The 22,346-nt window shown below is 37.0% G+C and overlaps 1 protein-coding gene across 1 annotated transcript; it reads right to left on the bottom strand.

Moving 5' to 3' along the window:
* Positions 1-6,023, bottom strand: LOC135598124 (uncharacterized). Its single transcript, XM_065091664.1, has 9 exons — positions 5,977-6,023; positions 5,489-5,611; positions 3,958-4,038; positions 3,684-3,772; positions 3,466-3,540; positions 1,384-1,445; positions 1,247-1,312; positions 968-1,153; positions 1-307 (listed from the first exon to the last, which is right to left on the bottom strand). Exons 2-9 carry the CDS (start codon positions 5,609-5,611, stop codon positions 219-221), a joined length of 771 nt encoding a protein of 256 aa, XP_064947736.1. The 5' UTR covers positions 5,977-6,023; the 3' UTR covers positions 1-218.
* Between the last annotated feature and the right edge of the window lie 16,323 nt (positions 6,024-22,346).

The following is a 22,346-nucleotide window of genomic DNA, read 5'->3' as shown; positions in this document are numbered from 1 at the left end:
TACAGAGTTGAGTAACAAGAAGACTAAAAGAATCAAAAGAATGTGCTGCTCTATTAGTTGAAATCTACAATTCTCTTAAAAATGGATCATGCCGTAGTGTCAGGCCATCCTATTCTGCAGATACAGCTAATCTACAAAGAAAAGAAGAATATTTTTGCACAGAGCAGGCATCCAACTGCACAAAGCGGAATCTTTTGGCTAATCAGATCTATCAAAGGTCATGCTCCACTGTTAACTGCCTGGACCGGTTCTTTTGATCTGGAATCAAGGCCTCTTCCTCTGGTTTGGCCCCGACCACGACCACGACCTGAAATAAAATTGAAAGAGAATTAATCATTAAAACCTGCTTAGAGTAACATCAATTTTAACACGGTAGCATATACAAGTTGGATTAACCCATTTAATTCTATCAATCTTTTATACATGGATTGTGTCGCAATGAATAATCTATACCAACTTGGGTTGTGGACTTGGCTATAGCTCGAGCTTACACAGAATACAAAAAGATCATTCGATCATTTATAGCTCGAGCTTACATCGACCCTTCGAAAACCTTGCATTGGCGAGAGCCTCATGCATTGGGTATACCCTTTAAGCAAGCTATAGGGTTTTATGATTTTTCACAGGAAAGATCCTTTTATTTCTCTCTCTAACTTGCGTTGCCACCCCTCTTTATAGGACTTAGCAGTTGCTCGAGTTTTCATATGGGATACAAAATGATCTTTCGATTATTTACACATTGAAGCAAGGTACAAGCTTTGATCATCTTACATAAGGAATTTTTTTTTATTATTTTCTTCTATTACTTTTTGGTAGTGGTGGTCTCACTCTCTCTAGGGAGTAGGCATGGTTGGGTCGCTTTTCTGATTTTTTTTTTGGCAGTTATTTTCTTTTATGGAAAAGGTGTTAGAAGAGAAAGGAAAAAACCAACAAAGAAAGGGGAGGGAGGGGAAGGTGATTGACTTACCTCTGCCTCTGGGAGGCATAAGTGTTTGTTCATTGTAGCCTGTCTCATGCAAATTATTAAGTTGGCCACCATAGCCACCTCGACGCCCATAATTGCGACCTCTGCCACGAACATTGCCACCTCTACCATAACCACGACCCTGATTGTCTGATCCTCCATCACCATCATCCTCGATCACACCATTTCCTGAACATGGAGCATAAGGATCAATCAACATCAAATCTTAGATAGTCCAGCTATTAATAATTGAACTACCAAGAAAGACCCAAGCATGCTTACTAGGAGCCCTTCCCCTGCCACGACCACCACGACCTCTACCATGACCAGTAGGTGAAACTTCTATATCTGTCGATAATATATCAAATATAAATAAGAGGATATCTAACACAGATAGATAATGCGTATAATTTCAATACCTCCTCCATTCTCAAACTCTTGCATTGGCTTCACCTGATCTGCAGGCAAAGGAGATTGGTATCTATAGAAAAAAATATTGTTATTTCAATTGTTTGTAGATATCTAAGGAAAAAGCTAAAATATGGGAGGTAGGAAGAATGAAATAGATAAAAATAATATTTTCAAAGGAGCATAACACTTTAATAATTATAATATAAGATATTAGGAATTTAAAGGCTCACATGCATGTAATATCTTTATCAATTTGTGCTTCTTACATTCCCAAATCTGTTGCATCCATTCTCTCCACTTTTTTATTCCTTTTCTCATTTTCACCCTAAACTTCAAATTCACTCTCATCTTTATCCAATCTTCGATATCCTTTTTTCACTCTGTTCAACATTTTTCTAGGCCCAATGGATGAAGCCCCACTGGTTCTCTACAATCACCTCAAGTAATCTGTCCACACATTATCCATTATCCTATGCACCAGTGGCCTTGTCAAGGACTAGTTACCTTCTCCCTCATCCCTTATCATATGCATACGTGGCCTTGTCAAGATTTTTGAGCTAAACTGGCACGATTATATCAGGGTCAAGAGCTACTACAATTGGGGCCACTAATGGAAGAAAAAATAAATAAAAAAATATTGACCCGAATCAAAGTATGGAGGCAACAAGTTTATCCAAAGCCATTTGCAATCATCAGGAAATAGTTCAGCTAAGATACTATATTGACCAAAAAATGGTAACACCAAGAGGCATGATCAAACAACCTCAATGTATTTAAGACCAAAGAGTTTATTAAAGAAGAGAAAACAATGGCGGACAAATGAAGAGAATGAATAAAATCAGTATGGCAGTCCATAGGATTTGTATTCTCAGGGCATCTTCCAACTACATGTCTAATGGCCAACAAAAGTGATGAAAACAATTCTACGACCAAAAGGGATAGTAGGCTAAAGCACTAAACAATACCTACAGAAAATCTTATGGTCAAGTGCAAATCTTTCTCCAACAATCCTATGACAAAAAGGGATAGTGGGCTAAAGCACTAAACAATACTTAACAGAAAATATTATGGTTAACTGCAAATCTATCTCCAGATTCTTCTCAATGCTTATATTATCACTGAATGTAGAAATTGAATCTATAATTCAACACAAGTGACAAGAAAATTTGCCAGAGAATAGCAAGATCACACATATTGACCACATAATGTTCCATAGAAGGTATCTGATTTAGAGATTTTTTAAGTTATTAATCCAAAACATTTAAATCTCCTAAACCAAACTTACAAACAACTTTTAACAATGCAGTTAATCCAATGGAGTTGCTGAGTTTAGCAAGAAAATAGATCACAAAGAGTCCTCACAATAAATTCATAGCATAAACCTGGTAATGAGCATTTGCATCAACTGTACTGAGTGTTATCAATTAAATATTCCAATTGATTTTAAGGACTAAATATGGTGGTCTACCAGAATAGTTCTGTTACCTAAGAGCCAGAGGTCTCATACATTTTAGACTTTACCTTGTCATGATATGAAAAAAAAACAAAAAAGAACTGACGGCATAATCACAAACTTAATTATATTATAAACAAATACAAGATAACTTAAAAATTAAATACAGATTTTGCTACATTTCCAAATACGACACTCACATAGCTATTGTGGGAATCACATATAGTGAATGGTAAGGCCAATTTTTATGAGCATTACCACATTTTCCATGCTGAACTTATCAATTATAAAATTATTTTTTTAAGAGATTGAAGAATACAATTTGCATGAATGGGGTAGGACAAACGAGCCCAACACAAAAGGTTTGTACTCCATAAAAAATACAAGGATACAACAATAGAAATTGCAATTTAATGTCAATAGAAGGATAGTCCCACTTTCTCTCTAACTTTCATATTTCTTAAATAAGATATTGTTAATGAAAATCACAAGATAATGCAAATACCCATAGAAACCAGTAAGAAGAGTCATTCATGCAAATTCATTATGCAAAAGTAATTAGATTGTAGGCCAATTTTAACTATCAATTGTATGAACATATGCAGCAAAAATTACAAACATGATTTTTCATACATACCCAACTGCAGATGTATCCAGCTCCTTCTTTGATAATGTTATAGTGATTATAGACAGATGCCTAGTAGTCTCAACCCTGAAAAGAAATGCAAATGAAAATAAGGAAGAAAAACTTATGAGATGCAAATATTCAATAGAAGTATTCATCTCCACTCTCCGATGATGTTGTCCATGCAGAATAAACTAGATATATAAGGGAAAATTTTTTTGTTATCTTACGGAAGTAGTCCTTCCTCCAATGGTTCCCATGTATCAGTTATATCAGTAGTTCCAGTAGCAGTAATCTGATGAAGACCAACAATCCTCCTCTGTTTCACCAGCATATTTGCAGAAAAGTTCATAAAAAACAAATATCAACTCCATTTACTACTAGCTTCAATTAGGAAAGAATTAACACAAATTGTAATATTCTTTTATGCTAATTAGCAATGATACCACAATGCCACAAAAGATCCAAACTACTAAAAGGCCAAGAGAAATAAAAGATTAGTACCTTCATCAATTCCACAACCGTTATAGTTTTATTAATAGCTTTACCCATTGCCTTGAAAACAATCTCACTTGAACCTTTCTCCTTCAGAAGTCAACACAAATAGATTATCAGAATTAAACAAGTAGCAGGGCAACCACCTTGATGCTACTATATCAATTATCCATGCAAGTGTGAGGAAATAATAATATAACCAAATTTGTAGATCTATTATGGTCACTAAAAACTAATGAAATTGAAGCAGCTAACTGAAAAATCAAATTGCTTAAAGATCAATCAACATTTTAACAGCAAGAGCTAATGTGCACTGAGGACTCACATGAAAAAAAGGTAACATTGACAGTCAGAAAATTGTCTAATGCTTATACGTTTGTGTATGACTGTTCATAACCCACAAATCAAAAGAAACCACATCAGAAGGAAAAACCCCACCAGGATCTACTCATAGCAAAACAACATGATAATGAACCTCACCGATAACAGGCTTGGGTCATTTCAATAAAATCATTAAAGTCATCAACATTCCACTAGTCTATAACACCAAATAGAAGAATGCAAATAACTACAGTTGCAAACAAACACTATAATGGGACAACATTTTGCCCATGGTTTTCATGATTTTGGCATTCTCAAACAGCTTCTAGTTTATGCACTCACAATAAATGTTTATTGTAAAGGATGTTGTATGTTAGTGCAATTTTTCCATAGCAAAATACACTGAGCTACAGTTTGGCTCGATTTTATTATATGATATATATTTTTTGTTACATTGAACTTATTGCTAGCTACAGTTTGGCTCGATTTTATAACTTTCATTGATCTAGGTGTCATTAGATATCAAAATGTGGCTATCAGAGCAGCCTGAAACCATTGTAGCAATTCAAGCAGGCTCATTTTCCCTCCTAAATCTTGCCAAACAGATTTGTGATATTTTTATCTACCATATTTCCTGTGAGTATTGTTGTTTGCCTGTTAAAAAAACTCTAGCACCTACAACTTCAATTGCATGTCTTACTATTTACAAGTTTCATACAAACCAAAGGGAACAAGTATAGCTCACTATCTAATGGATGTCACTAGCATCTTCACCATGTACACTGCAGATGTTATGACTCTAACATTTGCATGAGCCTCAGCATATATGTCAACTATCAACTTCTCGAACATGTAACATAATTGAATGTGGAACCAATGACAAAGCAGAAACATATGAAAGCATCAGTATATGATGCCGTTACAGTGAAATTGAATGTGGAACTAGTGACAAATAAGAGACATATGAAAGCATCATTGTATGATGTCATTATAGTGACATAGGATGGAGAATGGGGAGGAAAAGATTAAAAAAAAGACTTCAAATTCTTGTATTTGTCTGACCATTATATATTTCAGCAGCAATATCTCCGTAGCACTTGCCGTGCATAAGATATATATACACGGTCTATAAAACTATCATTAGACCTACAAAAATTGACCCTAAGTTTTATATACCAGTGGTCAATGATCAAGATGAGACTTTTGTATCGGTGAATACCTGAAGCAGACTAGTGGCGTAGGTAATGTAGCTGTGCACCCTCCCCTGAGATGTGATACGAATCTCATTCTCGTTAATGGGGGTCTGCTCCCTTGGTTTCTCCACCTTCTTGTACCGATCCATCTTCCCATCCACAACCAAACAAAAACAACCATAAAGACAAATGCAACAAAAAGATTAGATATTGGACACCAATTAAGTTCAATATACCCCCTACAAGCACAAAAATGATCAACACTAAAAAGGGGCTGGCCAAATCGGATCTAAAGCGAATCAAAAGAAACCAGAGAACAGTAAACAAGAGCACGATTGAAGAATGAACGGAACAGAAACCAGATTTTCAATTGAAAAAAAGGGGGGAAAATCAAGTCTTTTGCGGCCTTCGAGTGTAGATAAAACGGATTCAGACCGTGAGACTAAGAAGTAAAGATGAAAGACAGCGAGCAGGATCAACTCCACGGATTTACTCCTCGTTCCTATCCATTTACCTTGTTCTCGCCGCTTTTCGCCCTCTTCCACGTCTCGTTTGTCTTCCTTTCCGCACCGGAGGAGGAGAGAGAGAGAGAGAGACTCCATTATATACGACACAGACGGGAGCAAATCGGTCTTTCCGCTTAGGGTTCGTCTCGTACTCCCTCCAAATTGGGCATTCAAAAGCCGAGCCGCTGCCGGTCGTTGATCCGGAAACGAACGGCTGTTGTTTTCCAAGTGCCGGTACGCTTCATCAAACCATGTTTTGATAAGATATAATATTACTTTATTTTTCACAAAATCTTAAAATATTTTGTATGATTTTAGGTTTCATTTCTTTTTTTGATATTTATATTATTTTATAATAATTTGGCTATAAAAGCTTGACTTTATGAATTTTTTAATAGAAGCATCGCAATTTCCAAAAATTACTTGACGACATACTAAACATGATAAGTTCCTAAAGAACGCTGAATCGGTACATTGAATCAGCACATTAGATGAATTGGATCGGTTCATCTTCCATGAACAGGTGCAATTTATTTTAAATTTTGATAATAATATATTGGTCTCTTAAGAATTTAATATAATAAATATACCAACGATATATGTCACATCAAATATTTAAATTCTATGTATATGCCACTTCCATTAGCATCATTTTAATAAATTTGGATTGATGATGATTGATTGGTGTCAAAAATGATCACTAACTCTGAGCGGTGAAGTTGAGTCGATCTAACTCGTTTTTCTAATTTTGAAAATTGGATGCCTCCTGATATGTCTAAGGTGGTCCCCTTCTTCGTTAAGTCTCCTTATGGACCAAAGGATCCTATAAAAATATTTCAGGAAATATTCGATAAGGTCCTCTGATACTTAAGTCAACTGGGAGCTCAAGGTGATGAAAGTTTAGAGAGACTCTGCTACAAATTTGAGGTACTTACATTGTGTCAAATCATGTCTTGTGGGCTTAGATGGTGTTCATCATCACCTAATAACAAGGGTCCTAATTGCTGACTATGTGCCATGTGCCAAACCATAATTGGTTACTTATAATTTGATTAAATACCAAGGAACAAAATTAGCTATAAAATTTAGTCATACCACTTGTCTCCTACGTACCTTAGGAAAAGGGTTTGTCTCTATTAAACGTAATATTTGATATGGGAACTCGATAGTTATTACATATATTAAAAATAATTAACTAATATTAGTACGAGATGTATAGATGCTTTTTCGAGCATCACAACGTGCTAACTTGAACTAACTGTATATTAGGTCTAAGACTCGAGAGATATAAAAGGGCATAAAGATATATAAAATCGAACCATATGCATAGGGATAATAGACGCATGAGACATATGAGGGTGTTAGAGTGTGTCAACTTGAACTATTCATATAGAGGGTAATGAACATAATAAACTTACGAGAGTACTAGGGCATGCTGAATTTAAACTATTCATATAAGAGGTGTTGGGTGCATGAGACACATAAAGAACACTAGGGATTGTCGACTTAAACTACCTATGTAGAGGGTGCGCATGAGACATTTGAGAGAGTTGGAGCATGCTAACTTGAATTGCCTGCATGATTAGGACCATTGAATACATGAGACAAGTGAAGCGTTTAAGTTTGTTGATTCAAACCGCCGACTCTAAGGATGTTGAATGCATAAAATGTGTAAGGGCATTACGAGCATGTTGACTTGTATTACACATGAAGGCAATGTTAGATGATGAAACACATGAGGGCATTATGGTGTGCTAGCTTGAAATGCCTATATATAGGGTGTCAAATATATAAAATTAGAGCATTAGGATGTACCAACTTGAACTGCTCATGTTAGGGGGTATTAGATGCATGAGATGTGTTAGATGCATGAGATGTGTGATGACATTAGGAAGTACTTACTTGAATTGTCCATGTAAGTGGGGTTAGATGCATGACACATATGAGAGCATTGAGATATGCTAACTTTGTTGAGTCCTAAATTTTGTTGATAAAATCAATTGATGAATTTGATAAGTTAATATCATTTTGAGATAGATGATGCAAGAAATAATTTGATCAGAGACTCAGACTATTGAATAGCCAAATATCAAGCTAAAGATTGGATGTTATGCTAGAAGATTGTCATGCCAAAAATTGAATGTCGAGTTAAAGGTGTTAGGATCAAGAGCGACACTAAGAGGGGGGGGGTGAATTAGTGCAGTGCAAAATTTTTCGATTTCGTATAAAGTTCATCTCGATTCAAATCGTTTCGGAAAGATGTTGAACTTAAAACTTTCATAAGAATGTAAGGAGAAGCTCAAGGAGATTTGCAGTAAAATAAATTGCATAATAGGAAAAGCAAACTAGAATTTAGAGTGGTTCGGTCAATGAGATCTACGTCCACTTCGGATTTCTCCTCCATCGAGGTCACCAGCATCCACTAAAGGCCTTCCTTCAATAGGCGAAGACCAACCACTTTTTACGGTGCTTTCTCCTTTTGTCGGGTTTAGGAGACAACCCTTATAAATCTCACTCCTCTTTCTTGAATGGTTACAAGGCTAAGAGAGGGAGGAGGATAACTCTTCTCACCTTCACAACACTTTTCACACCCTAAACACTTAGAATTTTTTACATATATAATAGTACTTTGTTGTCCTTTCATGCAGAAAAGGGTGAGACCGAGCTCTAGCAGTACACTGCCTAACAGGGGTGGTACCACTGCTGGCAGCATTGATTGCCAATGATACCATCACTCAAACCACTTGGGAGATTAGGTCTCCCAAGCGGTGTCACAGTCGGCCATATTTTCAGGGGCTGAATGGGCTATTCAATCTAACCCAATTCAGCCCTATTAAGGGCTCAGTTGGCCCCTAGTTATGTTAGTGGGATTACCTCCCAATCCTAACTCAATTTACGGACTAACTACAATAATTAAGACAATTGACAAGCATTCTTATTCTGGTACGTCAATTGCTCTTTCGAGGAGCTTCCAACGATCTTCCGGTGAACTTTCGGCAAGCTCCTGGACTTTACGATGATCTTCTTAGTGAGTTTCGATGAGCTTCATTAGCAAGTTCTTGGACCTCTTTGTTGGATTCGGTAGAACTTCTGATGAACGTCCGAACTTTCAACGAACTCTTGAACTCCCAACGAGAACTTGATTTTGACTTCGGCACAACACCTGCTTTATGTCTTATTGCTATCGTAGTTAATCCTGCACACTTTTCTCAACATATAAATTAGATCAAACAATCTATAATTGATTTCATTATCAAAATTTGAGATTCAACAATCTTCCCCTTTTTTATGATGACAATCAATTGATGATGGAGTTAACCTTAACTCCCCCTATCTATGTGCCTTTGAATTCAAGTATCAAACTGATAAGTTAAGTTCATTTAAACTTATCAACATAACATTCTCATAATACGATGCCACATATTTATCAATGAAAATGATGTCAAGGCATGACATCCATTTTCAAATCCAATCATTCATTTGTAAGCATGATATAAATTTCAAATATGAAATATAGGAATATGACAAAGATAGCAATTCATCATTCCATGGCAAGATATCAATTGTAGAATATCAAGCTAAGCTCAAGATATCTTATCATAATGAAAGATATTTATCAAGTATTCACAAAGCATATAAGTGTTTATGATAAGCAATTTCGATAAGATATATTACATACATTTACAATGTCAATTTATCATCAATTTACCATATTTTGGTATTATTTCTCCCCCTTTGTCATCAACAGAAAGGAGAATAATTCAATAATGCAAGTGTGGTAAAAATTCATGCAAGTTTCACACTAATTTAGTCAATCAATATTGCATTATTGCATAGTAACATTCAAAAGTTCTCAATACTATAGAGATAGATTCCATCAACTTCTCCCTCTTTGTCATTAAAAACTTTGCATGAAGAAGGAAGGTAAAGAGGGAATCCAATAAGAACCTAATTTGTGAAATGATATGGATCAAAATATCATTTGAAATCAAATCGTCGTTCTTGCAATTAATCATCTCATATGAAAATTTATCTTTCAAGAATCAAGATATCCATTAGAATTCATAAAATTCATCTTTTATGAGAAGAATAAGGAAGAATTCATAGGAAAGAAGCACCATATGAAGGATAAAGGAAATTCCATGAATAAACCTTCAAAAATTAAATACATTTCTCATTTAAAGATTCATAAGAGTGAAATCCGTGAGAGATGCATTTGTCAATGAATTCTATATGTCAAACATCATTAAGTGATGGGGCAAAGATATGAAGTAAAATTGATATCAAGGAAGATAAAACCGAAATAAATTCATAAAAGCTCCATTCATAAAATACATTAAGAGAAGGCACCAAGTCCGGAAAAGAAATACAACAAACTTATGTATTCGGACAATTTAACATCCCTAACTTCCTTATAATGAAATCAAATTGTTCTTCATTTAAGGGTTTTATAAAGATATAGGTCAATTGATGTTTCGTATCAGTAAACTCTAAGATTATATCATGATTATTAATAAAGTCTCGTATAAAGTTATGCCTAATGTCAATGTATTTAGTTCTAGAGTGTTGAATATGATTTTTTGTTAAACATATTACACTTGTATTGTCACATTTTATAGGAATATTCTTAAAATAAATTTTATAATTTTCTAATATATTTTTCATCCATACAACTTATGCACAACATGTACTAGCCGCAATGTATTCAGCTTCTATTGTGGATAGTGCAACCGAGTTTTATTTCTTGGAGGACCAAGAGACAAGTGCATGTCCTAAAAATTGACACATTCCGGATATGCTCTTTCTATCTATTCAACACTCAGCAAAATCAGCATCGACATAACCAAGCAATTCAAAATTTTTAGATTTTGAATACCATAATCCTAATTTAGGAGTTTCTTTTAGGTATCTAAAAATCCTTTTGACAGCTTTTAAATGAGATTGCTTGGGGTTAGATTGAAATCTAGCACAAGATCCTATGCTAAATATGATATCCGGTCTAGTTGTGATGAGGTATAGCAAACTACATATTATACCCCTATAGGCTTTTTTATCAAAACTTTCTCCACCTTCGTCAATGTCTAACTTAGTAGAGGTACTCATAGGAGTATTGATAGCCTTTGAACTATCTATATTAAATCGTTTTAGTAAATCTAATATATATTTTATTTGACTAATAAAAATATCATCCTTAAGTTGTTTGATTTGTAAGCCTAAAAAGAAGGTTAGTTCCCCCATTAGGCTCATTTCAAACTCTAGACTCATGCTTTTGGCAAACAATTCACATAAGGATTCATTTGTAGAGCCAAAAATAATGTCATAAATATAAATTTGAACAATAAGAAAATTATTTTTAAAATTTTTTATAATCAATGTAGTATCGACCTTGCCTTTAGAGAAATTATTTTGAATAAGAAAAGAGCTAAGTCTCTCATACTAAGCCCTTGAGGCTTGTTTCAATCCATAGAGAACTTTAGTCAATTTAGATACATGATTAGGGAATTTATCATTCAGAAATCTAGGAGGTTGTTCAATATAAACTTCTTCAGAAATAAAGCTATTAAGAAAAGCACTTTTAACATCCATTTGAAATAACTTCAAATTATTACTATTAGCGTAGGCAAGGTGTTGAATCTCGGATTTTGATGATGAAGTCAATTGTCATTTGTTGTCTAATCTATGTGTTGAGATAAGTGTGCAGGATTAACTACGATGAAAGTTAGACAAGCAGCAGGAGTTGCGCCGGAGTCAAGTTCATGATCACATTGGAAGTTCGAGAGTTCGACGGAAGTTCGGACGGTCGTCGGAGGTTCTGCGAGAACAGATCCGAGAAGTCCAGAAGCTTGCCAAGCGAAGCTCGTCGGAACTTGCCAAGTGGATCGTCGCAAAGTCCAGGAGTTTGCCGGAAGTCCGCAGGAGCATCACCGAGGGTTCATCGGATGATCGACGGAAGTTCGCCGGAAACTCGCCGGAAGAAGCGATTGACGCACCGAAGCAAAGCTGCAGAAATTGTCTTAGATTTAATCGTAGTTAGCATGTTGATTAAGTTGGAAAATGGGAGGTGATCCCATTGGCTTAATCTTGGGGAAATTGGGCCCCTGAAAGACTGAAATTGGGCCGAATGGAACTAACCATTCGGACCCTGATTGCACCAGGAGGTGCAACCGCCTAGACCAAGAGGTGGCACCGCCTGGGCTAAGCCTCCCAGCGAGACTGGGCGGTGCAACCTCCCCAGCCAGGAGGTGGCACCACCTGAGCTCAGTCTTTGAGCAAGACTGGGCGGTGCAACCTCCCTGACAGAGAGGTGGCACCGCCTGAGCTCGGTCTTCGAGCTCTGGCAGAGAGGTGCAACCGCCTCAGTCAAGAGGTGGCACCGCCTAGGCTCAGTCTTCGAGCTCTGCCAGGCGGTGCAACCTCTCCAGTCAAGAGGTGCAACCGCCTGATCCCGGAATTCCGGGATTTGATCGTTTTGAGCTCCAAATTTGAATTGGGTTGGGGCCTATAAATACCCCACCCATTCAGCACTGAAAAGATACAGACCTACACCGAAATCTTGATCTTTTCTGTGATTCTAAGAGCTCAAAAGTGTTGTTAAGCCTTTAAGTCTCCTCCTTCTGTTCTTCAAGTTTTTGAGTTGTAAAGTGAGGAGAGAAAGGTCTGTAAAGGTTGTCTCCTGAGCCTGTCAAAAGGAGAGAAACTGTAAAAGGGCAGTTGGCCTTCGCCTATTGAAGGAAGGCCTCTAGTTGACGTCGGTGACCTCGTCGGTGGAGGAAGCCAAAAGTGGAGTAGGTCAAAACTGACCGAACCACTCTAAATCTCTGGTTTGCGTTTATTTTGAGCACTTTATCATTACTGTAAACCTCCTTCATAACTACTGCTTTCTGCGCTTTTACAAACAAGTTCTAAGTGCTGTTCCTTCAGAATCTGCATTCAGACGTAAATCGGTGTTTTCGTACATTACAGTTTACGTTTACGTTTTGATTCTGCAAAACTGTCTTCTACGCCTTCACGAACAAGTTTCTAAGTGCTGATCTGTCCGAATCTGCTTTCAGACGTAAACTAGTGTTTTCATACGATATTTACATTGCACTTTACGTTTACGCCTTGATTCTGCAAAACTGTCTTCTGCGCTTTTACGAACGAGTTTCTAAAGTTCAGATCCTTTTGAAACTGCGTCTAGACGTAAAATTGCGTTTAGACGTAAAACTGCTCAAACTGTATTTAGACGTTTTAAACGTAAACTGAGTTTAGACGTAAATCTGAGTTTAGACGTAAATCTGCGTTTAGACGTAAATCTGCGTTTAGACGTAAATCTGCGTTTAGACGTAAATCTGCCTTTAGACGTAAAACTACGTTTAGACGTAAACTACGTTTAAACGTAAAACTACGTTTTAGACGTAAAACTGAGTTTGGACGTAAATCTGCGTTTAGACGTAAATCTGCGTTTAGACGTAAATCTGCGTTTAGACGTAAAACTGCGTTTAGACGCAAACTGCAATTAAACGCAAATTGTGTTTAGACGTAAACTACGTTTAGACGTAAACTGCACTTAGCCATAAGTTATCTTTGAGTCGGCTTTTGCTTCAAAACTGATTTTTATCGAACGAACGCAGCTTTTGTTTTTAATCGCTAAAAGATTTCCGCTGCACTAATTCACCCCCCCCCCCTCTTAGTGCTCTCGATCCTAACAATTGGTATCAGAGCAAGGTTAACTCTCTAACGGATTAAAACCCAAAGAGAAATGGCATACGCCGGAAACCAAGAAGGGCATTCTATTACGCGTCCACCCATGTTCAGTGGGACGGACTACACCTATTGGAAGACCCGAATGAGGATCTTTCTTATTTCTATGGATTTTGAACTGTGGAATCTTGTCGAAAACGGATTTTCGAAGTCTTCTCTTCCAATGATCGATTGGAATGATTTGGAGAAGAAGGCTTTCGCTCTTAATGCAAAGGCTATGAATGCCTTATTTTGTGCACTTGATAAAAACGAGTTTAACCGTGTTTCAACTTGTGAAACTGCATTTGATATTTGGCACACACTCGAAGTGACCCATGAGGGCACAAGTAGAGTAAAAGAGTCAAAAATCAATTTGCTGTTACATTCTTTCGAACTTTTTCGGATGAAACTGAGTGAAACCATTGGCGACATGTTTACCCGTTTCACGGATGTCGTCAACGGTCTAAAAGGACTCGGAAAGAGCTTTTCGGATTTTGAGCTTGTTAATAAGATACTAAGATCCCTTCCTAAGAGTTGGGATCCTAAAGTCACTGCTATTCAAGAGGCAAAAGATTTGCGAAATTTCCCTCTTGAAGAACTAATCGGGTCATTAATGACCTACGAAATGACTTGTAAAGCTCATGAAGAGCAAGAAGACATCCTTCCAAAGAACAGGAAGGATATGGCACTCAAAACTTCTGAATGCCACTTGAGAGAAAACTCAAGTGATGAGGACTGTGATGATGACTTGGCACTTCTAACAAGAAAGTTTAAAAAGTTCTTTAAAAGAAACAAGTTTAAGAATGATGCAAAAAATAAACTTGAACCCAAGAAGAACCAAGTAATCTGCTATGAATGCAAAAAGCCGGGACACTACAAGAGTGATTGTCCCCAAGTCAAAAGGAGAACATCAAAGAAGAAGGCGCTTCAAGCAACATGGGATGACTCAAGCGCATCCGAAGAAGAGGAGTCCAACACCGAGCAAGTTGCTCATTACGCCTTAATGGCCATCAAAGATGAGGTAACAAATTCAATAGATGCAGATTTATCATTCGATGAATTATTAAATGCTTTCCATGAATTGTTTGATGAATGCAAAAATATCAGTAGAAAATACAAATTGCTGAAAAAGGTGCATGATAGTCTTACTTGTGAGTTTGACAAGTTAAAAGTTGAACATCATGATAGTTTACATTCATGTATCAAATGTCATGATTTAGAAACTTTCCAAAAAGAAAACCTGCTACTCAAGGACACCTTGAAGAAATTCGAGGTTGGTAGCAAGTCATTGAACATGATCCTTGCAAACAAGGGTCACGTTCCAAAAAGAAGTGGAATTGGATTTGTGAGAAGTCCTTACCTAAATCCAACCACTTTTATAAAAGGCTCCATCCTACATGTTCAACACCAAGCAAAATGCAACTTTTGTTGCAAAATTGGACACAAGACACATTGTTGTCCATTCAAGAAAATAAGTCCAAACAAATTGATTTGGGTTCCTAAAGGAACCATGAAAAATTCTATGCAACATGATAAGAAATGTAGATCTATTTGTGAGGCACCCAAAAGCAAATGGGTTCCTAAAAATCATCCCTTCCTATAAAAACATTAAAATTTTAGGCCGGAGCAAGAAATAATATTCTGCTCCTTGACTCTCGATAGGCACAAACCAAGAGTCAAAAAGGAACTCACAACGCTTAAGTAACAAGTGGAAGTTGTGAAATCACAAATACGATTTGGATACAACCTTATTAGAAACATATGATATCCAAATTCACATATCCCCTTGATCTTCGAACCCGTCAACACTATCATCTACGAATTAATTCTTGTATCATGAAGAAACTAAATATGTCATGATCTTAAAAGGGATACCAAACAAACTATCAACATACATATGCACGTTAAAAGACCAATCTTAATTGCTCTGAAATGAAAAACTCTCCTCAAGGCAAAGACTCCCTGATCAAAATCACATTAGGTGCTCACTGGCTGCAGGCGGTGGCACCTCTCCAGCTGGCGGTGGCACCTCCAGCTACCACGGGTTGCCAGAGGTTGCACCGCTCCAGCCAGAGGTGCAACCGCCCGCAACTCTGCTTTTTTAAACCCACGCTAGGGCCGGTAGTGGAACCAACCCCAACTCACTCCCATTTCCTCCTCTACTCTTCCAAGTCTCCTCCATTCTCATTTCACTCCTCTAAGCCTTCCAAATACCTCCCATTTCGGAGCAAAACATCAAGAATCCTTCCTTCTCTTGAAGATTTCACAAAGGTACTCTCTAAGAAGCCCTTAAATTCTGTTTTGTTCTTCATTTGCCCTTGCTCATCATCATCCCTCTAAACAGCAGTAGTTATGGGATCTAGAAGATCCTCAAGGGACAAGGGAAAGAGGAGTTTAGTAGAAGAGTTTGATTTCACTCTTTTCGATTCAAAAAACTATGCTGAAAAATTTCCCTCTTTCGAACTTAGATGTATCAATAAGGGAAAATACGTAGATCTAAATGAACTAAGAGACTTAGAGACTATCCAATGGTTTGCAAACCTAGATCTACTTCCAATCTTGCAGATTAACGAACCCATCTATCCTAGGCTAGTTAGATTATTTTACAATAACATACAAATAGATGATGAAGAAAGGATGTCCACCTATCTTTTAGGACAACACATCTCAATCACTGATAGGTTCATTTGTGATATGATAGGCATTCCCATAAAAAGCATAGGACTTTACTTTAGAGGATCATGGGATGATGAAAGTATTGGAACATCCTATGTTGAAGCCTTAGGAACAATCTTTGCCAATCCTAACATAGCATTGGTTCCTAAAAGTTGTGAACATCTATTGCTTTTGAACACTAAGATACTTCATCATATCATGACTAGTATAATTCTTCCTAAACAATACCATCATGATGAAATAAGTCAATTAGAATTAGGAACTATGTACTTAATCATGAAGGGACATGACATCTGTCTTGGTTATCTTATCCAACAAAACATGTTAGAATTATCTAAGAAAGATATGATGCTCCCATATGGTGGTATAATCACAAGAATAATGAAAGCTTACGACATTCCAATACCACCAGAAGAAGAAGTAATGAAAGTAGATCGATTCAGCATAATAAACAAAAATCTACTTCACCGACTAAGATGTTACTATAGAAACGGTAACTGGGTTAGAATCCCTAGAAGGACTGATCACCCTCAACCTGAACCAGAACCGGAAACACCAGTATTTAGGGGTACCCAATCTCCTCCGACCCTTCCCTTTGAGGAAATACATCCAGTTGAGCAAACTCATACATCCATCGAAGAAATTGGGATTCGAATGGATCGATTCGAACAGAGACAAGAACGGATTGAACAACGACAAGATCAAATCCTATCTGAGCTACAGCAAATTCATAGTCAATTTGACTCCTTGTTTAGGCACTTTAATTTTCCACCTCATCAATGAACTTGTTGAACACCTGTTGTTGTTGTAAACTTCTTATGTTACTTCTGATGTGCTGGCTGTAAACATCTATCGTGGGAAACATATATCTTGCGCCTTGTGGTAAAAGTTATCTCAGATTTTTATGGTATCATTATTGCTTGGTATGTGATGTGTCTAAATTAAGAATGTTGTGCTTTGAAACTAAAAGTTTTGAAAATCTTGTGCTTTGATTTCATTCGAAGAGAATTAGGAATGTTGATATGTCCGAATAGATAAATTTGTTAAAATTATTTTTCGGACTATGTTGAATGATCAAATCACTTGATTGCCATGTTTCTATGATTATATGTGAAAATCTGTAACAAAATCTTGTCCAAATGCATCTTATTCAACAGATTTTCTCGTACACCTTCATGAAAAATAAGTTTCTGAAATAAATTTGATGAAGTAATTCATGTGTATGTATTCCATCCTGCAAAATCTTTATAAAAGGGGAAGAAGTATTGAAAGCAATCAATGTAAAATTCCTCTATAAGCTTGCTATTGTTACTTTCCTGGTATCATAATGTTTTTTGTTGATGACAAAGGGGGAGATATATGAATTGATAAACACTGCTATGATTATGCCATCCTTGCATCACCAAGAGATATATGAACATGTGCTAAAGTTTGCATTATGCCCTGAGTTGATATCTTATCATGTGAAGAAAATGCAAAACTTGCTAGAATATTTCAAATGTGTGCATCATGTAATAGTGCTTCACAGCTTTATATGATAATGTTCAAACTATATCATGAATAGTTACAAACACAATCATACAAACTTGATGATGTATGTCAAGCCTTGACATCATCTTTGAAGAGATACATCATGATGAGTATCATGATGGGAGTATTGATAAGTTTAACTGATCTAAATTATCAATACGTCACTTGAATTCTTAGGTATTGAATTCAAGGTTGACTTATCTCAACTATGGCATATAGACAGGGGGAGTTAAGAATAACTCCATTATCAATTGATTGTCATCATCAAAAAGGGGGAGATTGTTGAATCTCGGATTTTGATGATGAAGTCAATTGTCATTTGTTGTCTAATCTATGTGTTGAGATAAGTGTTCAGGATTAACTACGATGAAAGTTAGACAAGCAGCAGGAGTTACGCCGGAGTCAAGTTCATGATCACATTGGAAGTTCGAGAGTTCGACGGAAGTTCGGACGGTCGTCGGAGGTTCTGCGAGAACAGATCCGAGAAGTCCAGAAGCTTGCCAAGCGAAGCTCGTCGGAACTTGCCAAGTGGATCGTCGCAAAGTCCAGGAGTTTGCCGGAAGTCCGCAGGAGCATCACCGAGGGTTCATCGGATGATCGACGGAAGTTCGCCGGAAACTCGCCGGAAGAAGCGATTGACGCACCGAAGCAAAGCTGCAGAAATTGTCTTAGATTTAATCGTAGTTAGCACGTTGATTAAGTTGGAAAATGGGAGGTGGTCCCATTGGCTTAATCTTGGGGCAATTAGGCCCCTGAAAGACTGAAATTGGGCCGAATGGAACTAACCATTCGGACCCTGATTGCACCAGGAGGTGCAACCGCCTAGACCAAGAGGTGGCACCGCCTGGGCTAAGCCTCCCTGCGAGACTAGGCGGTGCAACCTCCCCAGCCAGGAGGTGGCACCGCCTGAGCTCAGTCTTCGAGCAAGACTGGGCGGTGCAACCTCCCTGACAGAGAGGTGGCACCGCCTGAGCTCGGTCTTCGAGCTCTGGCAGAGAGGTGCAACCGCCTCAGTCAAGAGGTGGCACCGCCTGGGCTCAATCTTCGAGCTCTGCCAGGCGGTGCAACCTCTCCAGTCAAGAGGTGCAACCGCCTGATCCCGGAATTCCGGGATTTGATCGTTTTGAGCTCCAAATTTGAATTGGGTTGGGGCCTATAAATACCCCACCCATTCAGCACTGAAAAGATACAGACCTACACCGAAATCTTGATCTTTTCTGTGATTCTAAGAGCTCAAAAGTGTTGTTAAGCCTTTAAGTCTCCTCCTTCTGTTCTTCAAGTTTTTGAGTTGTAAAGTGAGGAGAGAAAGGTCTGTAAAAGTTGTTTCCTGAGCCTGTCAAAAGGAGAGAAACTGTAAAAGGGCAGTTGGCCTTCGCCTATTGAAGGAAGGCCTCTAGTTGACGTCGGTGACCTCGTCGGTGGAGGAAGCCAAAAGTGGAGTAGGTCAAAACTGACCGAACCACTCTAAATCTCTGGTTTGCGTTTATTTTGAGCACTTTATCATTACTGCAAACCTGCTTCATAACTACTGCTTTCTGCGCTTTTACGAACAAGTTCTAAGTGCTGTTCCTTCAGAATCTGCATTCAGACGTAAATCGGTGTTTTCGTACATTACAGTTTACGTTTACGTTTTGATTCTGCAAAACTGTCTTCTACGCCTTCACGAACAAGTTTCTAAGTGCTGATCTGTCCGAATCTGCTTTCAGACGTAAACTAGTGTTTTCGTACGATATTTACATTGCAGTTTACGTTTACGCCTTGATTCTGCAAAACTGTCTTCTGCGCTTTTACGAACGAGTTTCTAAAGTTCAGATCCTTTTGAAACTGCGTCTAGACGTAAAATTGCGTTTAGACGTAAAACTGCTCAAACTGTATTTAGACATTTTAAACGTAAACTGAGTTTAGACGTAAATCTGAGTTTAGACGTAAATCTGCGTTTAGACGTAAATCTGCGTTTAGACGTAAATCTGCGTTTAGACGTAAATCTGCCTTTAGACGTAAAACTGCGTTTAGACGTAAACTACGTTTAAACGTAAAACTGTGTTTTAGACGTAAAACTGAGTTTGGACGTAAATTTGCGTTTAGACGTAAATCTGTGTTTAGACGTAAATCTGCGTTTAGACGTAAAACTGCGTTTAGATGCAAACCGCATTTAAACGCAAATTGTGTTTAGACGTAAACTACGTTTAGACGTAAACTGCACTTAGCCATAAGTTATCTTTGAGTCGGCTTTTGCTTCAAAACTGATTTTTATCGAACGAACACAGCTTTTGTTTTTAATCGCTAAAAGATTTCCGCTGCACTAATTCACCCCCCCCCTCTTAGTGCTCTCGATCCTAACACAAGGAGCATCCTTATGGCTTCTAATCATGCCACAGGAGCAAAGGTTTCTTCATAAACGATACTTTCTTCTTGGTTGAAACCCTTGACCACTAATCTAGTCTTGTTTCTAACCACGATACTAAATTCATCTTGCTTGTTTCTAAAGACATATTTAGTACTAATAAGTAAATGGTCATTTGGCCTTGGAACAAGCTTCCACACCTCGATTCTCTCAAATTGATTTAACTCTTTTTGTATTACGATAACCTATGAATTATCTTTCAAAGTCTTGTCAATGCATTTAGGTTCAATTTGGGAGAGAAATGCAGCGTTGGAACAAAAACTCTTAAGAGAAGAATGAGTTTGAACCCCTTTAGATATGTCTCCTATGATTAGCTCCTTGGGATGAGCATCTATATACTTCCATTCCTTAGGTAAGGATGTTTCGAAAGAAGATGCATCCAAGTTGCTAGATGGAGAAAGGGATTCATTTAAATTTAAAACATCAAAATTAAGATCATCATCAAGATCATTTTTCTTAACTTCGGAAACTTTATTAAAACAACATGAATGGACTCTTCTATAACCAAAGTTCATTTGTTAAAAATGCGAAAGGCCTTAGAGATAGAAGAATAGCCAAGAAAAATTCCTTCATCGGATTTTACATCAAATTTACCTAAGGCATCTTTTTCATTTAAGATAAAGCATTTACATCCGAAAATTTTAAAATATGAAACGTTGGGTTTTTTGTTGTTCCACAACTAATTAGGAGTTTTGGAGAGTAATGGTCTTACTAGAACCCTATTCATGACATAACATATCATATTTACGGCTTCGGCCCAAAAATATTTAGGTAAGCTATGTTCATTTAACATTCTTCTTACCATTTCTTGTAAGTTTCTATTTTTTCTTTCTACTACTCCATTTTGTTGAATATTTCTTGGAATAGAGAAATTATGGTTGTATCGATTAGATTCACAAAATTCTTGGAAATCATAGTTTTAAAATTCACCACCGTGATCACTTCGAATTGATGAAATCATAAAACCCTTTTCGTTTTGAACAAGTTTACAAAACTTAGAGAAATACCTAAAGCAATCACTTTTGTGTGCCAAAAAGTAAGTCTATGTATATCTACTATAATCATCCACGATAACAAAAGCGTATTTGCTACCTCCTAGGCTTGATGTAGCAATTGGTCCGAAAAAGTCCATATGGATAAATTGCAATGGTCTAGAAGTGCTTATTTGGTTCTTTGGTTTGAAACTACCTTTTATTTATTTTCCTAGTTGACATGCATCACACACATTGTCTTTAATGAACTTAATGTAGGAAATTTCTCTTACAAGTTCTTTAGATGAGATTTGAGAGATTAGCTTCATGCTAGCATGACCTAATCTTCTATGTCAAAGCCAAGCATCGTCATTTAAAATCAAAAAACACATTTCATTACAAAGATCGTCAATGTTGATAGTATATACATTATTTTATTTTAAAAAAATTATAGATATGTTTTTGTGTGGTTTTTCTATAATACAAGCATTAGATCAAATATAACAATATATTCTTTATCACACAATTGACTAATGCTCAAAAGGTTATGCTTTAAGCCATCAACCAACAACATATCTTCAATAAAAAGGTTGGATTTGTTACCTATGGTTTCTTTGCCAATGATTTTACCTTTATTGTTGTCTCCGAAGGTGACATATCCTTCGTCTAAGCTAGTGAGCATAGAGAATTGAGATGGATCTTCGGTCATATACCTTGAGCATCCACTATCAAGGTACCATCTCTTGCTCCTAACTTATGATGGTAAATGTTTCTATAAAAAATGATGATTTTTAGGTACCCATTTGATCTTGGGTGCCTCAAAAATCGATCGGCTTAACTTATCATTTTGCATGGAGTTCTTTATGATTTTTTTAGGAACCCAAATCAATTTGTGTGGACTACATTTCTTAAATGGATAATGATAACCTACATGCCCAAATTTGTAACAAAAGTTACATTTGTTTTGGGGTGAAACTGTTAGTCATAGGTGCCCAGCAACCCAATCACATGAGTGATAGCACGTGTGACTTGACACACAATCTTTTTGCATATTATATTTTGGCATTTATCACTT

Source organism: Musa acuminata, chromosome BXJ2-1 (genome assembly GCF_036884655.1).
Source record: "Musa acuminata AAA Group cultivar baxijiao chromosome BXJ2-1, Cavendish_Baxijiao_AAA, whole genome shotgun sequence".
NCBI classification, from domain to species: Eukaryota; Viridiplantae; Streptophyta; class Magnoliopsida; order Zingiberales; family Musaceae; genus Musa; species Musa acuminata.
This window is presented reverse-complemented; position numbering and strand designations above follow the sequence as displayed.